At 33.9% G+C, this 18,836-nt stretch overlaps 1 protein-coding gene and 1 long non-coding RNA gene across 2 annotated transcripts; one reads left to right on the top strand and one right to left on the bottom strand.

Moving 5' to 3' along the window:
• Positions 1 to 1,406: 1,406 nt before the first annotated feature.
• Positions 1,407 to 6,103, top strand: LOC140047645 (uncharacterized). The gene is made up of 2 exons (XM_072092683.1): positions 1,407 to 3,923; positions 4,046 to 6,103. The coding sequence occupies exons 1-2, from the start codon at positions 1,407 to 1,409 to the stop codon at positions 6,101 to 6,103; spliced, it is 4,575 nt and encodes a 1,524-aa protein (XP_071948784.1).
• A 3,471-nt stretch (positions 6,104 to 9,574) lies between these two features.
• Positions 9,575 to 11,310, bottom strand: LOC140048060 (uncharacterized). The gene is made up of 4 exons (XR_011845044.1): positions 11,217 to 11,310; positions 10,779 to 10,803; positions 10,059 to 10,102; positions 9,575 to 9,776 (listed from the first exon to the last, which is right to left on the bottom strand). It is a non-coding gene; the product is annotated as an uncharacterized lncRNA (long non-coding RNA).
• Between the last annotated feature and the right edge of the window lie 7,526 nt (positions 11,311 to 18,836).

Raw genomic sequence — 18,836 nt, 5'->3', positions numbered from 1 at the left:
ATACAGTATAATGATCTCGCCGATGTTAAAATCTCCCCCTTCCAAACAAACACACAATCCACACAAAAAGCTTTTCATTCATTAGTATTTATTTAAGAATATATGAATATAAACATTAAAACACAGCAGCATAAATACTTAATTGAGTTTTAATTTACAAAATTGAATTAAAAGTGAAAAATATCAAAATATAAAACATTTCATTTTTAACAAATAGGTATTAGAAAATTCATTCATATAAAAAATATAATTCAGTTCTGTACAAAAACATTTATTTATTCAAATCATATTTAAACATCGTTCTGTACTTCCGTTTACCTCAGGTCTAATTTGCATAATTTGCACATGTTAGTTATTTATAATTAATGTAAATATGTTCAAAATTACAAAAACAAAACAGAACAAACACGGATATGTTTTGTTTTTGTAATTTTGCAAACTTAGAAAAGAAAGAACAAAATATTAATGTGAATTGACTTATTATATTTATTGTTAGGCCTATTAAGTACAGTAGGCCACACTTTAACCAAAATGCAGCATGAAGAATGACAACATTGATATCGCAAAATATGAATTAAAAATGGTGACAGTTAACACAGACTGACAATTGCACATCATTAATAGTTATTGTATCGTTTAGGATATTGAAGTACGCCCTCTATATTTATGTTGTGATTTTTTATGTTAATGTTGGTAACGAGAAGCAGTAATAGACGCACGTGTGTGATTTTCTGAGACACGGCATATTATTGTTAACTACAGTTTAATTTTCGGTTGTTAATTGAGAGCTCAAGAGTGAGTATTAGTATAGTTAATCATTGTTAGATCATAATCAGAATCAACGTTATAATATTTAATAATTAGTTTATGCACAAGTGTTGATGAGGATGCATGTAGTTTTCGCCTTTGGCATCCATCTTGTGTAAATGTTACGTACGCAAACTTGTATAATGATAGCTAGTATACAGAAATAACATGTTAACATAGATATATTTACAGATCACCTGGATTTATTGACATAGAATTTGATAATCATATTGTTTATATTTCACATGTTATGTGGTTAGTTACATTGTTTAGAACCACCGCTGACGGTATTCCTATAGTTTGGTTATTTATAGCGTACTCATTTTGTCCGATCGTACTGATTGTAGCGTAGATCGGTCGTCACGCTTGAGTGATTTCCATTATAGATGGCGCTATAGCAATTGCTTAATTTGCGAGTAATTATTATTATATCTTACAGATTTCGAACCAAATACCATACAAATTAATGTTTCGTGTGTACCATATTTTACGTTGCATTAAAGTTTGAGATTGAGTCGTATAACAACAGTGAGGACGCAGTGTATTCTTTTTTTTGTGTCTTACATTCGAAATTCGTATCTTTACTACAATCCATTGAAATGGATGAGATAAAAAGAAGACGTAGTGTGCAGAAAGGTGCTATGACCAGAGTCATAAAGACAATACAGCAAGCAATGGAAGAATCCAGTCCGGTAGAATATCTAGAGATTCTGATTGTAGATATGACTGAGATCTGGAAGAAAATCCAAGACTTACATGTAGAGATTCAAATGAAAATAGAAGATCCAGAAGATGCTGAACAAGCAGCATGGATAGAAGAGGTACAGAACAGATTCAACGACGTCCGTCGTGGTGTTATCAAATATAAAGCTAACGTAAACCCACCAGTGAAAGTTCAGGAAGATGAACGAGATCCAAAGGAAAAGCGATCAACACTGCAACTAAAAAAGATGGATTTGCCTAGATTTGAAGGTAACGTTAGAAGATACGCTAGATTTAAGGAGGACTTCAAGACTTTCGTGATTCCTGTGACACATCCTAAACAATTGTCGTTTGCCTTGAGGCAAACTCTAGGGCAAGCACCGCTAAAAATTCTGGGACCAGTTGAAGATAATATTGATTTAATGTGGGAAAGGCTTGACGAGAGATATGGCGACAAAGTGAAATTGGTAGATACAATTGTAAGTGAATTAGAACAGAAGCGAGAAATTAAAGATGGCGAAGATAACAAACTAGTGACATATATCGACAAAGTGGAAGCAAGTTATCACGACCTGAAAAGAGCAGGACTAGAAAGAGAAATATCTAATTCCAAGGTGGTGGGAGAGATAGAAAAGAAACTACCACCATCAGTGTTTGGAAGATGGGTCCGACATATGCATGAAGAAGCCAACGGTGTAGATAAAACTGATAGATTCCCAGAACTACTGAAATTTCTGACAAGAGAAAGAAGAAGTGTAGAATACGCAATGGGGGAAATACGGACAAACCAACCCACCAAAGCAGCCGCATCGATGCACATGGTAGAAATATCTAGCAGACCAAAGTGCCTTCTACACAAAGAAAGTCAACACGAACCCAAGAATTGTCGAACCTTCTTGAACAAATCTGTGGATGAGAGGCTGAACATCTTGAAAGAAAACCGAGCATGTTTCTGCTGCCTAACAGCCGGCCACATCATTGCTAAGTGTAAAGGGAAGAAGCAATGCGATACGGATGGTTGCAGGAGACTTCATCACAAGCTGTTACATCAGCAGACTCAGAACACAGAACCAATTTCGACAGTGTCGTCCCTTGAAAATAGCTTACAGATGAAATCTGACCCTTGTTTGTTACAATTGATGAAAGTGAGGAGCGGCAAGAACGAGCTCAACACTCTTTGGGATAGTTGTGCGACGGCGTCGTTAATCACACATGATGCGGCCAAACGCATAAAGGCAAAGGGAAGGCCAGTGAAAATAAGCATGAACAAAGTAGGCGGGCAAACCGAATGCATCGACAGCATGAAATATAAAATATTACTGAATGATAATATGGGAAACTGTGTTGCAGTAGAAGCCTATGGGATTCCGAAGATAACGGCAAAAATTGGTAATCAGAACTTAGAAAACCTCGCCAAAATACTTAATGTATATCCTGAGCAGGTCAAGAGACCAACTGGAGAGGTCGACTTGTTAATTGGATACGAGTATGCTGGTTACCATCCGACGAAGATCAAGGCATGTGGTCATCTAGTTCTACTGAAAAACCAGTTTGGTCAGTGTATTGGAGGGTCTCATCCTTCTATCGAATGGGAAGAAGGGGCAGGAATACTAGTGAACTATGTTAAGACAACGTCCTTTGACGACTTTCTGACGATAGAAAGTATGGGGGTTAACTGTCAGCCTAAATGTGGTTCGTGTCGATGTGGCAAATGCCCCAGTGGAGCGCAGAAGTACACTTTGAAAGAAGAACGTGAATTAAAGTTGATAGAAGACAACTTACTGTATGAAGCAGGTAAATGGACCGCAAGGTACCCTTGGATCAAAGACCCAAACAATCTACCAGATAACAAAAAAGTGGCGGTGGCGAAGTTAGCAGCGCTAGAGAAAAGATTAATGAAAGACTCAGCAAAGAAAAAGATATACGAAGAGCAAATAGCAGATATGTTGAAACGAGGGGTGGCGAGAGAAATAAAGGAAACGGAATTGCAAGAATACAAAGGACCAATACATTATATTTCTCACCATGCAGTAAAAAAGCCTGATAGTTCCAGCACCCCAGTGCGAATCGTCTTTAATAGCAGTGCGGCCTACAAGGGAAATGTTCTTAACGACTATTGGGCCAAAGGACCCGACCTTGTTAATGACTTGTTAGCTGTTCTACTGAGATTCAGAGAAAGACCTCATGCACTGGTAGGTGACATAAGAAAGATGTATCATAGTGTTGCTATCACCCAGCTGGACCAGCACTGTCATCGGTTTCTCTGGAGAGATTTGAACCAGAATACCCTACCAAAAACCTATTGCGTGACTGCTGTAAATTTTGGAGACCGTCCATCTGCCACCATAGCAACAGTGGCTTTGAGGAAAACGGCAGAAGCAGGGAAACTGTCAACACCTGAAGCCGCAGAGACAGTTTTAAACAATGTTTTGTTTATGTGGATGACATTCTGGAGTGTGAAGAATCCGCAAAGAAAGCAAGGCAACGAGCGGAAGAAATAGAGAAATTAATACAGCCAGGAAATTTCGCCATAAAGCATTGGATATTCTCGGGAAGAGAAAAGCTTGAAGAAACATGGAATCCAAAGGAAGAGAAGGTGTTAGGAATCAGTTGGAAACCAGGTGATGACGTTCTTGCGTTCACTGACAACGTTCGTACCTTCAAGGAGATACCAGAAGTGTTAACCAAACGTATATGCCTAAGCAAAATCAATTCTGTGTATGATCCTTTGGGGTTGATAACTCCAATCACCGTGAGGGCAAAGATTCTACTTCGAAAGCTGTGGGGAGCTAAATTAGAGTGGGATGAAGCTATAAACATGAGTGAGAGAGCGGAGTGGATAGATTTATTTGAAGATTTAAGTACAACATCAAGCGTCGAATTTAGGAGATGCGTTAAACCGTTGGATGCAAAGCCGGGCATATTACCAAGTTTGATTATGTTTTCTGATGCGTCCGAGAAGGCGTTAGGCGCAGTGGCATACGTCCGTTACGAACAGTGGGACGGACAATTTTCATCTCAAATCGTTGCCAGTAAAAGCAGGGTTGCTCCAATAGAGATTATTAGCGTGGTGCGATTGGAGCTTAGTGCAGCGGTGATGAGTAAGAGATTGGCACAATATATCATAAATGAGACGAGAATTAAGTTTGACCAAGTTTTTTATATTGTAGACAGCGAGATTGTACGAGCCATGGTACAAAAACAAAGCTATGGGTTCAAAACATTTGCCGCCACAAGAATCGGGGAGATACAACAAGACACGGAACCTCAAGATTGGTGGTGGTGTAGAGGAGAGGTTAATATAGCGGACGCAATCACACGAGGAATGAATCCATCCCAGATTGGGCCAAATAGTGAGTGGCAAAGGGGACCAGAGTTTTTGCGACAGCCAGTTGAGAATTGGCCAATTGAACAAAGTTGTAATATAAAGACCCTTCCAGAACGAGTGAAGATAGTCATGGCAGTGAACATCGAAGAAGAAGACTCATTAGCTGATAGAATAATTAGACGGCAGAGCAAGTATCAGAAGTTGTTAAGGGTGACTGCCAGAGTTCTCAAAGTGTATGAGAAAAGGAGACTAAAGAGTATATTAGAAGAGATCGAGGTCAAGGATACTAAAGGTGCGGAACATTTCTGGATAAAGGAATCGCAGAAAATAATGATAAATCTATTATCCAAAGATAAAACTAAATTTGACAAGACATACGCTCGCTTGGGGCCTAAGATTCGTGAAGATGGAGTAATTGTTGTGGGAGAAAGAATAAGTCGAAACGTACATTTCAGCTACAATAAGCAAGAAGTACCTTTGTTGCCATACGATAACGCTTTTACGAAACTATACGCTAAAGAAATCCATAGTAAAGGGCATTTGGGAGTGCAGTCAACCGTTGCCAAGATTCGATCGAAATACTGGATAATTGACGTACAGAGAATGGTCAAAAGCATTAAGTACCATTGTGTAACTTGTAGGCGGTTTGAGAAAAACACTGCAGCTCAGAAAATGGGACCGTTACCAATTACTCGACTGAAACCATCACCACCATGGATGTATATAGGGGTTGATTTATTTGGGCCATTCACAACAAGAGGTGAAGTTAACAAGCGAGCTCGAGGAAAGGCATACGGTGTAGTTTTTGATTGTTTTGTGACGAGAGCAGTCTACATCGACATAGCCACTGACTATAGTACAGACGCGTTCCTGCAAGTGTTCAGAAAGTTCGTTTCACTTCGAGGATACCCCAAAGAAATATACAGCGATGCTGGGACACAGCTGAGTGCAGCAGCCAAACAGTTGAAGAGTTTTGGGGTAAACCATGGCACAACGTGGAAGTTTTCTACACCTGATGCTCCCTGGCAGAATGGAGTGACTGAGAGTCTGATTAGAGGGATTAAGAAAGCGCTTAGTCATGCAATCGGTGGACAGGTGCTTGCCTTCAGTGAACTTCAGACTGTTATGTTTGAAGTAGCGAATTTAACAAATGAGAGGCCGATTGGAAAGCATCCTACAGATCCACAGGATGGGTCATATCTGTCTCCAAATGATTTATTGTTGGGCAGATCTACTGGAAAGGTACCAGATGAACCATGGAGGTGATAACGTAAGCATTAAGGATCGACTGAAGTTCATACAATGCTTGGTAAATGGGTTTTGGAAGAAGTGGACGCGGGATTATTTTCCTTCATTGATTATAAGACAGAAATGGCATACCATAAGACGTGATGTGAAGACTGGTGACGTTGTGTTGATACAAGATAGTAATGCAGTTAGAGGTAAATGGAGATTAGGCAGGGTAACAGAAACATACCAAAGTACTGATGATAGAGTGAGGACGCAGTGTATTCTTTTTTGTGTCTTACAGTTATCATTATCAATTTGGTCATTTTTTGTAAAAATTTCTGTACTATAAATACAGGGATTCCTACAGCTTATAGATTTATCCACAACAAATTGTGTTGTTAAAATCCCTGTACTATAAATACAGTGATTCCTACAGCTTTTGGATTTATCCACAACTAATTGTGTTGTTAAAATCCCTGTACTATAAATACAGTGATTCCTACAGCTTTTGGATTTATCCACAACAAATTGTGTTGTTAAAATCCCTGTACTATAAATACAGTGATCCCTAAAGCTTTTGGATTTATCCACAACAAATTGTGTTGTTAAAATCCCTGTACTATAAATACAGTGATTCCTACAGCTTTTAGATTTATCCACAACAAATTGTGTTGTTAAAATCCCTGTACTATAAATACAGTGATTCCCACAGCTTTTGGATTTATCCACAACAAATTGTGTTGTTAAAATCCCGGTACTATAAATACAGTGATTTCTACAGCTTATAGATTTATCCACAACAAATTGTGTTGTTAAAATCCCTGTACTATAAATAAAGGGATTCCTACAGCTTTTAGATTTATCCACAACAAATTGTGTTGTTAAAATCCCTGTACTATAAATACAGGGGTTCCAACAGCTTTTAGATTTATCCACAACAAATTGTGTTGTTAAAATCCCTGTACTATAAATACAGGGATTCCAACAGCTTTTAGATTTATCCACAACAAATTGTGTTGTTAAAATCCCTGTACTATAAATACAGTGATTCCTACAGCTTTTAGATTTATCCACAACAAATTGTGTTGTTAAAATCCCTGTACTATAAATACAGTGATTCCTACAGCTTTTAGATTTATCAACAAATTGTGTTGTTGAGTGGAAAATATTATTGTCTTGGTCACAATACATTTAGATTGTTATGAGTCTAATTATTACATGATTTCTTGATTTAAAATACAATTTAGCATCATTAATCATAACTACTGTAGTTATTAATACAAAACAAATAACAACATTATTATCATCAGTATCATTATATTACCATCAAACAACATTATTATCATCAGTATCATTATATTACTATCAAACAACATTATTATCATCAGTATCATTATATTACTATCAAACAACATTATTATCATCAGTATCATTATATTACTATCAAACAACATTATTATCATCAGTATCATTATATTACTATCAAACATCTATTTGCTGCCCCCATACCCCATCCCCTAATTAATTTTAATTTCCTTCATTTATCAACATATTATTTTACATGTTTATAGCTGCAATATACACTTTGAAACAATAAGATTGTAGGGGCATCTCTAATGTGATGAAACACAGTTTGTGATTGGTCAATACTCACGGTAGTAACCTATACCCCTTTCACACCAAAAACTCCGGAGTGTCTCCGGAGACACCCCTTTCACACCAACCTAGCCACACCAGGGTTCATAAAATAAAATTGTAAATGTCGCCCTCTAGTTTGTTTGTTTACATAGCGACGATCATTAGAATCATTTTAATTAATAATATTTTAAATTTAATAATTACTTTCAAAAGTCTCAGAAGTAATATAATGTTTTATTGATACTACATATCATTTTCTAGACCCGCTATATATTTTGTACAAATATTTAAAGTATTTTGAAATAAAACTAAAGCAATGAGTGATCGTGTGAGGATGACCGTTTGACCCAAAACACTCCTGAGTTTGATGTTGGTACCTTTCACACCAAAACACCGGGGTGTCCCCGCAGTTCGCTCTTCGGAGAATGTTCAGCTGTTCAACCCCGCAGTTTTAAACTCCGGAGTTGCTTGATTTTACCTTTCACACCAAACAGCGGGGCGTCAACTCCGGGGTGTCTCCGGGGTGTCTCCGGAGTTTTGCTTTTGGTGTGAAAGGGGTTTAATTGTCCATCTAACTAAATACAGTATCAATATTTGAAAAACCCACTTTTTGTTCCTATATCCAATCAAAATGTGTATGCTAATTATGTAACTTCAGATATCTAAACTGTAATCATATAAAAATAGTAAGCATGTCTATCTGTCCATTTTCAAATAGTAAGAGCAATTGTTTTTCAATATGAAATGACAAATAAATGAGTAGACAATTGACAACTGAGTTACAGCTTCAATATGTTGACAACTGTCTACTACAGCATTGAGTAGACAATTGACAACTGAGTTACAGCTTTAATATGTTGACAACTGTCTACTACAGCATTGAGTACACAATTGACAACTGAGTTACAGCTTCAATATGTTGACAACTGTCTACTACAGCATTGAGTAGACAATTGACAACTGAGTTACAGCTTCAATATGTTGACAACTGTCTACTACAGCATTGAGTAGACAATTGACAACTGAGTTACAGCTTCAATATGTTGACAACTGTCTACTACAGCATTGAGTAGACAATTGACAACTGAGTTACAGCTTCAATATGTTGACAACTGTCTACTACAGCATTGAGTAGACAATTGACAACTGAGTTACAGCTTCAATTTTGACAACTGTCTACTACAGCATTGAGTACACAATTGACAACTGAGTTACAGCTTCAATATGTTGACAACTGTCTACTACAGCATTGAGTACACAATTGACAACTGAGTTACAGCTTCAATATGATGACAACTGTCTACTACAGCATTGAGTACACAATTGACAACTGAGTTACAGCTTCAATATGTTTACAACTGTCTACTACAGCATGTTAAGCTTAATAAAACTAATATTATTTACATACATAATACTGGCATTGCATTACCCACTTTATTAAACTAAAAAGTCTAATTTTAATTTTAATCTTTTCATAAAATCAATAATAGAATTCGGAACGTTAAAAAAACTGAAATTTGTAAAATTCTAATGAGAGTTCTGATTTTAAAAAGTTGATTGTATTTTACAAAAACAAATCCTTAAATCAATGTTGCAGTTTGATTTGACAAGCAAGGCTGAATTCCTTGAGCGGAAAATAATTTTGAATGGAGTGTGGATTGTGATATTGACCCTTGGATGGCCATCTTTAATTTACAGTAACACCCTCTAAACCTCTAGTCATTCATCATCGTGAAAAAAACTCCCATTTTGTTTCACATATTTTTCATTTTACATCTATCTTTGATATTCTTTATACAAGGGCTGTTTACAGTGTCTTTCCTTGTGATCTATTGCTCTTGTTGGGAAATTTCTGAATAGCGTGCTCTCTGTCCGTCTGCTGCTGCGTTTGTTGACTGAGTACAAGACTTGGTGACTTTCTTATGTACACACCAGATACAGCCACCAACAACAGTTACCAACAATCCAATACCAATGCCAATTCTTGCTGCTAAGCCATCATGTATAATAATTAAGATGACAAAGGCTGCCAATAGAATTAACCAAAATGCAAAAACTATCCACCGGTAATCTAAAAGAGAAAATTTGTCATAAATCCTTATCTTGTTTTAAATATATTCTTGAGAGGTTTCAAGGTTCTTACAATTATATTAAGAATTTTTCTTAAAATTACACAATTTCTACCTATCAATATATTTGTTTTTATTGACTTTTTATATTGACAAAAAAAAAATATTTATAGGTAAAAGGTATACAAAAATAATTTTTACAAATTGAAACTACAGAAGGTTGAAAACAATGCTTGAATTTAAAAACAATTTTTGAGACTCTGAAATATAGAATAGTTAAATACCTTTTAAAAACTTCAACAAACATTTCTTTCGGCTCGGTCTAGAACTAAAAATGTACACAAATTATTATTAAAATTCTAACTAACAATTATTAAAATGTTATAATTAATCTTAAAGTTACTTTTTTCAGACTCCTTCTTGCTATTAATTTTCGATCAATAAATTGAATAAACATAAATAACCATTTAAAACATTAGTTTATTCTAAATCAGTGAAAAAAATCATTAGATTTCCAGTAAGTTAACATTGCTACAATTGTATCTTTGTTTACCAATTTACATGCATACGCGCAATACTTATTTATTGATTGATTATGGTATAAACAGGGAGTTCTCTGGTATAAACATACAACACCAGCAGCCAATTGGCAGTGTGTTTGTACTGAATGAAAAATGAAGTTACTGAGTGAAGTTAATACCAGAGTATACACATAATTAGGGAAAAAAAAGGTGCTGCATAGGCAAGATCATGTATAAAACAGACAAATTTCTTGTTTTCTGCATCAAAATAAAATATTTATTGTACTAGTATTTTCGACCATAGGTCATCATCAGGTATATTTTATTTTGAGGCAGAAACAAGAACTTTGTCTGTTTTATTATTAATTATACACATAATTAATTTGGTTAAAAGTACAAAGCAGTTAAGTATTGCTGTAAATTTATTGTTAAAACAAATAATGATAAATGTCAAATTTTTGGTGTAACTCAATAAACATTTACCCTTGATTTTGTGGTTGCTCTGGATCTGAAATAATAAGAATTAAATATTGTGAACAAAATAAACATTTGGTTATTTAAAACACAATTTAAACTATAACCTGATCAACCAATATAAATAAAAATGTATTTGTTTTTTATATACAGTACTACATTATATGTTCTCTATTTTTTAAACCTCCTATTGTTAATGTCATTTTGTAGTTTTTTCCTGGCAATAAATGAATGAATGAAATTATGATGTTAGCCTAATAAGTATGAACAAAATTAAAAGCTAATACCACTTTATATTTCTGTTTATAAAGACTTTCTTTTTTTGAATAAATGTTGAAATAAAAAAAAGGATATGAAAAAGAATTTAGCTGAAATCCATTCTATAAAATCACATTTAAAGTTATTTTAACCATATTAATAACTGAACTAATATTTTATGAGACTCACCACTCTCTGGTTCAGGTTTAATTTCCTCTTCCTCTACTTGTGTTTGAAATTCATCACTAAGAGTATCTGATGAATCCAATGGAAACTGCTTTGTCACTTCTGTTCAATAAAAAAATCCAGAAAAGACAGTTATTGTTAGTATACGTTGAACAGTATATTAAAGGCCAGCTTAAGACAGAGCTTTGGATTTTGTTTATATAATTATGTTTAAATATGTTCATCATTTTCTATTGTTGAACTTTGCAATTGACTTGACTTGTGTCACTGTTGAGTGGTGACGAAATAAAAAGTAAATTAATTTATGATCCTTAACTCACCACTCTCTGCTTCAAGTTTTCTTTCCTGTTCCTCAATCATCACTTTCTTCATTTGTGTTTTTAATTCCTCATTAACAGTAACTGGTGAATCTGATGCTAATAGCTTTGTTAATTCTGTTCAACAAAAATACAAAAAAGACAGTTATACATTACACATTTTAATGACAAAGCTTTTTATTTTGTATGCGTGACACACAAATAAATGACTGTTTATGTTCATCATTTTATGTTCATCATTTTATGTTCATTTTGGAGAGTAACATAACTATACATTTTAAGTTCATTTTGGAGAGTAACATAACTATACATTTTATGTTCATTTTGGAGAGTAACATAACTATACATTTTATGTTCATTTTGGAGAGTAACATAACTATACATTTTATGTTCATTTTGGAGAGTAACATAACTATACATTTTCATCTAAAATGTATACAGTTTGAATAACTCAAAATGTGCTACAGTTATATTATAATATGTCTATTAAGTTTTATTTTAAAATGTAACCACTTAGATGATTAACCTCTGGAATTAACCAGTGGATCCTACCTTGTTGACTGCCTTGGATATCAGACTGTGGTAATGCAGAGGTCACTGAACCATCTTGCACATCTGTGAAAAAAGTAGGGTTTTTTTTGGAATCTTGTGAAATAATACAATTTTGCATGTTTTATCCAAGTAAGTATAATCAATTATTTCTTATTTTACTGCCATTGTCATTAGTATTATTTTAATAACATGGGGATTTAAATTGTGACAGATGGCAATAAATTATTTATCATTTATTATACACAAACATTTACATTTATTTCAGTGAATTTGTTTTTAAAACAGATAATTTAATAATATGAATTTTTCATATTTTCAAATTTTCCCTCCACCATTTTCAATGTATGATTGTAATTTTTGTAGACCTGCAGCTCTAGTTTTCAAAATTGTCTTAGCTCAGACCCAACCATAGAGTTTCCGGAGACCTAACAGCTCTAATTTTCAAAATTTTCTTATCTTAGCTCACCCCCAACCATGGTAATTTTGTATCATATCAATGTATAAGTGCAATTTCCAGAGACCTAGCAGCTTCATTTTTCTAAATTTCTTATAGATTACCCCCAGGGGAGGGTCAGCCAGCCAAAGGTGGGGGGGGGGGGGGGTTGTTGTTGTTAGTTAGTCCAGTATTTACAATTTTCAAACACAATTTTGAGTTACATTTTCTATATCTATAATCAGTTTTCCAAATTACAAAATTCCAAATTCTTCATATTTTTGTGTTTATGACATTATCCTATATTAGTATTGCAATGTCTTTATTATCACTATCTTGTCATATTCATCAGTCTCATTCTTCCCACTATTACATAATCAGTTAATAAATAAAATAATCAATACATTATCAACTTGTATAGTATATAAACAATGATTGAAATTAAATCATGTAAAATTTTAAAACAAATGAAAGATATGAATAGTTACATTACAATTAACTTTGGAATAGTTTTGTAAGAATATTAAAGCCCCATTCCCTACGTTTTTTAGATCTAATTTAAGATCACAAACTATATTTAATGTAAAAATAATACTATATGGTCCTATTGCGATAACTTTTTTCGTCTTTAAACGGTTAAAAATGTGAAAAATAAATCGATTTTAATAATTATAGCGGCCCGCTATAAATCCCAAAATGCATTGCGCGCGGATTGATATTTTTGTTTTTCACCTGTAATTCGCCCACTTTTCGATCGATCGTGAAGCCAAAACAAATGGAAGACTCCTAACTTTTCAGCGAAAATACCGGGTGTTCCCCAATTTGTATCAACGGAGTCTGGCAAAAATAGAAAGACAATTAATGCAGCAACTATACAACGTCAGGCTAGGTATATAGCTAGCGTACGATGTTCGTACGTTACCGATGTTTACCAGCTAGGCCTACAAAACTAAGCCTAGCTAGGCTAGGCCTGAGACCGTCCACGAGAGTTCGATCGCCGCGAGCTACTTAGGTAGTGCATTGTTTCTCACTTTTTATCATAATTTACCATAAAACGTACATTTAAGACAAGGAATGACATGGTTTAATGTTTTTAAAGTGATATATATGTATTATTTTCCAAAAAACGTCCAAAATTGCAGGGAAGGGGTCTTTAAATACCATTACCAAGTAGTGTGTTGCTTGCTATTCCACCAAGACGTTCTGCAAACCTCTGTATTTTGTCAAAATCATCTACTAATTGTTTATCATTCTCCAGATAGAGAACTGCATCCCATACATTGGAGAAGTTATATTTTGTCAAGTCATAGTAAGCAGTAACATTACGTAATGCATCTCGGTCAACTTGTTTCAGGGCCTTAAACAGTCGCTTTCTGTAAGGTGACAACTTAGCTTTACCAGTATGTCTATCCTGAATGTTGTTGTCTCTCATATACTTTGATACAAGATCTTTGGCCTGTTGGATTTCAGATGTATTTGTAATCTCTAACAGCAAGTTAACATTGGTTGGTGAGATGAAACCTTTGTCTTCAAGTGTATTGAGTAAGTCATGTCCATTGAAATCTTTATTTGTAAGGTCCCCGACATCCAATTGATCAAATAGTAGGAACCTCAGCCAATGGTATCTTTCACCATCAAAGTACCCACTGAGACCACCTTTTAGGTCTTGGAAACTGTTCAAAGTTTCAGAATCTGCCATTGTATTTCCTGCAAATGAAAAATTAATGAAATATTGAAAAGCTTCATTTGTCCATTATCATAATAACATAACAATAGAAATTCTTCTTAAAGATTGGCAAATATTAGTACGATAAAAAACCGATATATATAATATATAATATAAACAAAAAATTAAAATATAGAACACATACATTATTGCACAAAATCTTTAAAAAGCGATTAAAAGTTAAAATATGATAAAATGCATATGGACAATTTGGTGTCTCATTATCCAGATATAATAAATGACCGCTTCTTCTATATCTCACTTGTCTGCTTAATTCTTAAATAATAATGACTTTAAATGTTTTTTTTTCTTCTTGTTTTATGTGTAATTCTTAAACTGTTTAAAATTTATAATATTTATTTGAAAAAGTATGTGAAATTTATAATTTGTAAAAATTTAGCCTTTGGAAAAAATCTCCAATTCAGCTTTTTTGGATTGGAATAAAATAAAATAAAGATACCAAGAGATATATATCATTATTGTTTCCCCCAATTCTGACCAAAACCAGTTTGAGATGCTGTAAATATTCAATTTGTTTTATTTTCTCTCTCTTATTTTCCAACATATTTCAATCAATTACCTTGATCCGTTTTTCTTCCTTTCCTTTCTTTTGGCCCACTTTCGTCTGCAAATAAAATAAAAATATTTATCCACTTTACAAGATGTCACAGCTATTATCAATAATGATTCTGATAGTACTACTACTGGTAAGAGGAATGAAGATATCACAGCTAATAGCAGCATGTTGTAACAGTGTATAGATTATCAATAATGATTCTGATAGTACTACTACTGTTAAGAGGAATGAAGATATCACAGCTAATAGCATCATGTTGTAACAATGTATAGATTATCAATAATGATTCTGATAGTACTACTACTGGTAAGAGGAATGAAGATATCACAGCTAATAGCAGCATGTTGTAACAATGTATAGATTATCAATAATGATTCTGATAGTACTACTACTGGTAAGAGGAATGAAGATATCACAGCTAATAGTAGCATGTATAGATTATCAATAATGATTCTGATAGTACTACTATTGGTAAGAGTAATGAAGATATCACAGCTAATAGCAGCATGTTGTAACAATGTATAGATTATCAATAATGATTCTGATAGTACTACTACTGGTAGAGGAATGAAGATAGCACAGCTAATAGCAGCATGTTGTAACAATGTATAGATTATCAATAATGATTCTGATAGTACTACTACTGGTAGAGGAATGAAGATATCACAGCTAATAGTAGCATGTTGTAACAATGTATAGATTGTCAATAATGATTCTGATAGTACTACTACTGGTAAGAGTAATGAAGATATCACAGCTAATAGTAGCATGTTGTAACAATGTATAGATTGTCAATAATGATTCTGATAGTACTACTACTGGTAGAGGAATGAAGATAACACAGCTAATAGCATCATGTTGTAACAATGTATAGATTATCAATAATGATTCTGATAGTACTACTACTGGTAAGAGTAATGAAGATATCACAGCTAATAGTAGCATGTTGTAACAATGTATAGATTGTCAATAATGATTCTGATAGTACTACTACTGGTAGAGGAATGAAGATATCACAGCTAATAGTAGCATGTTGTAACAATGTATAGATTACCTATAATGATTCTGATAGTACTACTATGGTAAGAGGAATGAAGATATCACAGCTAATAGCAGCATGTTGTAACAATGTATAGATTGTCAATAATGATTCTGATAGTACTACTACTGGTAAGAGGAATGAAGATATCACAGCTAATAGTAGCATGTATAGATTATCTATACTGATTCTGATAGTGCTACTACTGGTAAGAGGAATGAAGATATCATAGCTAATAGCAGCATGTTGTAACAACGTATAGATTATCAATAATGATTCTGATAGTGCTACTACTGAGGAATGAAGATATCACAGCTAATAAAACCATGTTGTAACAATGTAAATAAATCCCTGTCATTTGATTGGTTGATTGTTGGTCACATGGAGTGCAATAGTAGGCACTATTAAAATGATTGTTTAATAGTACTTTTTTTCGTGTACAAAAAAAAATAATTTGCATTTGGATCAAAAAGGCATTTAAATTAGCTTTAGATTGTTTGTAGAATTTTGATCAATTAATGGGAACATCTCTACAAGATGTGGAATCATTGGAAAAAACATAATTAGCCTAGATGAGTTCCAGTTGCCTGTCGAAGTGTCTGCTGCCTTTCAGCCTAGCTAGAGTAAGAGTAGGCCTAGGCCTGTTAGTATTAGGCTAGGCCTAGTCTAGGCGTTTTAGCCTTTCTATGCCTAGGATTGTTTGGTTGTTTGTTGACATAATTAAGAATACAGTAGGTGTGTTTATAAATCCATATAAATATAATATTTAATATTTAATATATTATAAAAAAACAAATGTTACTGTTTTAATCAATGTGAATCAAATGTAGGCATTAGGCTAGGCTTACTTTTTATTTGATTCAAATGACAGGATTCTATTTAGATGTTATAAAACAAATAATGAATGTTTTATATTTTTGTAATGGTACAAATAATGGAATTTGGTGATTGATGAAAGGTTATATATATATATCAACTCGACTTCGCCTCGTTAAAATATATCCTTTCATCATTTACCTCATGCCATTATTTGTACCATTACACTCATAAACATTCATTATTTGTATATTTTTCTGTAATTACATTATGTAATAATCATATTGTTCATTCATTTGTTGTTTTTTGGTCAAATAAATAAATGAAAATAAATTTGTATCTATATTACTCTTACCTCCAAATAGCCGCTGGTAACGTGTAACATCCATCGTAACAGACTTGCCAGTTTTGGTGCATGTCAACTTCTCGTCCTGGAAATTTTCAAGATTTTGAATGTGTTTCTTTTCTGATGTATCACTACATACATCACAAAGTATGCATCTCTCATACTGAATCCCTCTTCTACCACCATCTTTAGTAGGTTCAAATGACTTCTGGATCGTTAACAAAACCTACAAATACAATATGACAATAAAAACACAAAAGTTTCACAATACAAGAAAAGGGAAAATTAAACCAATAAGAAATAAAAAAAAGAGATAAAAATCTAAAATAAAAATCTGAATTATCACTTTCAAAATATGACATGCCTCAAATGTTATAAATCCAAAGATTTGGCACCTAACCAAAAAATACTTCATTAAAGTTTCAATTGCAAGCATTGAGGTAATGATTTGGTATAATAATTAATTAATAATGTTGACCGAAATCAATAAAGTTTATAAATAATAGATCTTAGCAATAATTAATAGTTTTCAATTCTGATATCTGGGGCGGATCTAGACATTTTCGGTTCCCAGAAGGAAAGGGCACTTCCGAGAATGAGTATTTGAACCATAAGCCCCCACCCCCACTCCCCCTTAATAGTCAGATGTGGTGAAGGGAATTTTGTTTAAAGATACCCCTAGATGGCTGGAAAAATTCATGATATATGGCACCTTTAGTTTGCCGGAAATGACATTCCACTGAGCGCGCTAGCAAAAAGCAAAACGATCCCATTCTTTCCACCTTCACCCAATATATAACATTTTTTGCGTTCAATGCGAACGTCAGGGCAAGCCCTGATACAGGTACTTCCGATATGATTATTCTAAACGCTAATAAGGCCCCCAAAAAATTGTTTTTGTTTTTTGTTACATAAATCATATCTTTCGCTACTATTTTTAATCTTATTTATAATGGTTTCACGTGCAAGTTATTCTCACAAATACGCATGCGTAACAGAGCGTAAGTAATGCAATTGAATTTAAGAGATCGTCTCAAGTATTAGACTTAATAGGCATATTCCCCACAATGTGGTGTGTGGCCCTCTGTAGTATGTGAAACTAGACAGTTTACTAGAGGTATCATGCTGCTTCTGATCAGCAATCGGAAATTTCTATTTGATTTTATTTATTTCAACAACAATTTTTTAGGGCCGTCCAGCAATGAAGCTCACATCTTGGGAAATTTCTTTTATTGTTTTGCCGCTGTGAATACTAACAAACACACAAACATGTCACACAAATAAAATATTGAAACTCTAAAAAAGGGCACTTTGAACATTGGAAGGGGGGGGGGGGGTTCCTGACCCTGTGGGAAACCCTTGGATCCCCCTTGAATATATGAAATAACAAACCTCTTTACAAACGTCAGAAGAGGGTTCATCCTTACTTGTTTCATTACAAGCAGGAGTTTTTTTAATAGTCACCTGAAAAAAAAGAAGAAAAGTGATGTGATATTTGAATTTGAGTTTATGTTTAGATTAAATTATGACTTGTTCACAACAAATTATATGATACAGTACCTTTAACAAGAACTTTCTTTCATCTTCCATAGTCACAAATTTGACAAGAGATAAGGTCACATGATGATCTTGGTCGAAGTAAAGTTCAGCATGATTATACAAGAGTATTGGATCAACACCTTTCTTTTGAAATTTGTTGAGGAAATCAATAATCATATATGGAAACAATACATCTGGCAGATATCCCTTAAAGTCGTAATAGATACTGATAGCTGGAAATTCATCAGGCGTTTCTGTCACTTCACTTGCTGTCTTGA

This window comes from Antedon mediterranea, chromosome 4 (genome assembly GCF_964355755.1).
Source record: "Antedon mediterranea chromosome 4, ecAntMedi1.1, whole genome shotgun sequence".
In the NCBI taxonomy this organism is placed as follows: Eukaryota; Metazoa; Echinodermata; class Crinoidea; order Comatulida; family Antedonidae; genus Antedon; species Antedon mediterranea.
The sequence above is the reverse complement of the archived record's forward strand: the minus strand, read 5'-3'. Positions and strand labels throughout refer to the sequence as shown.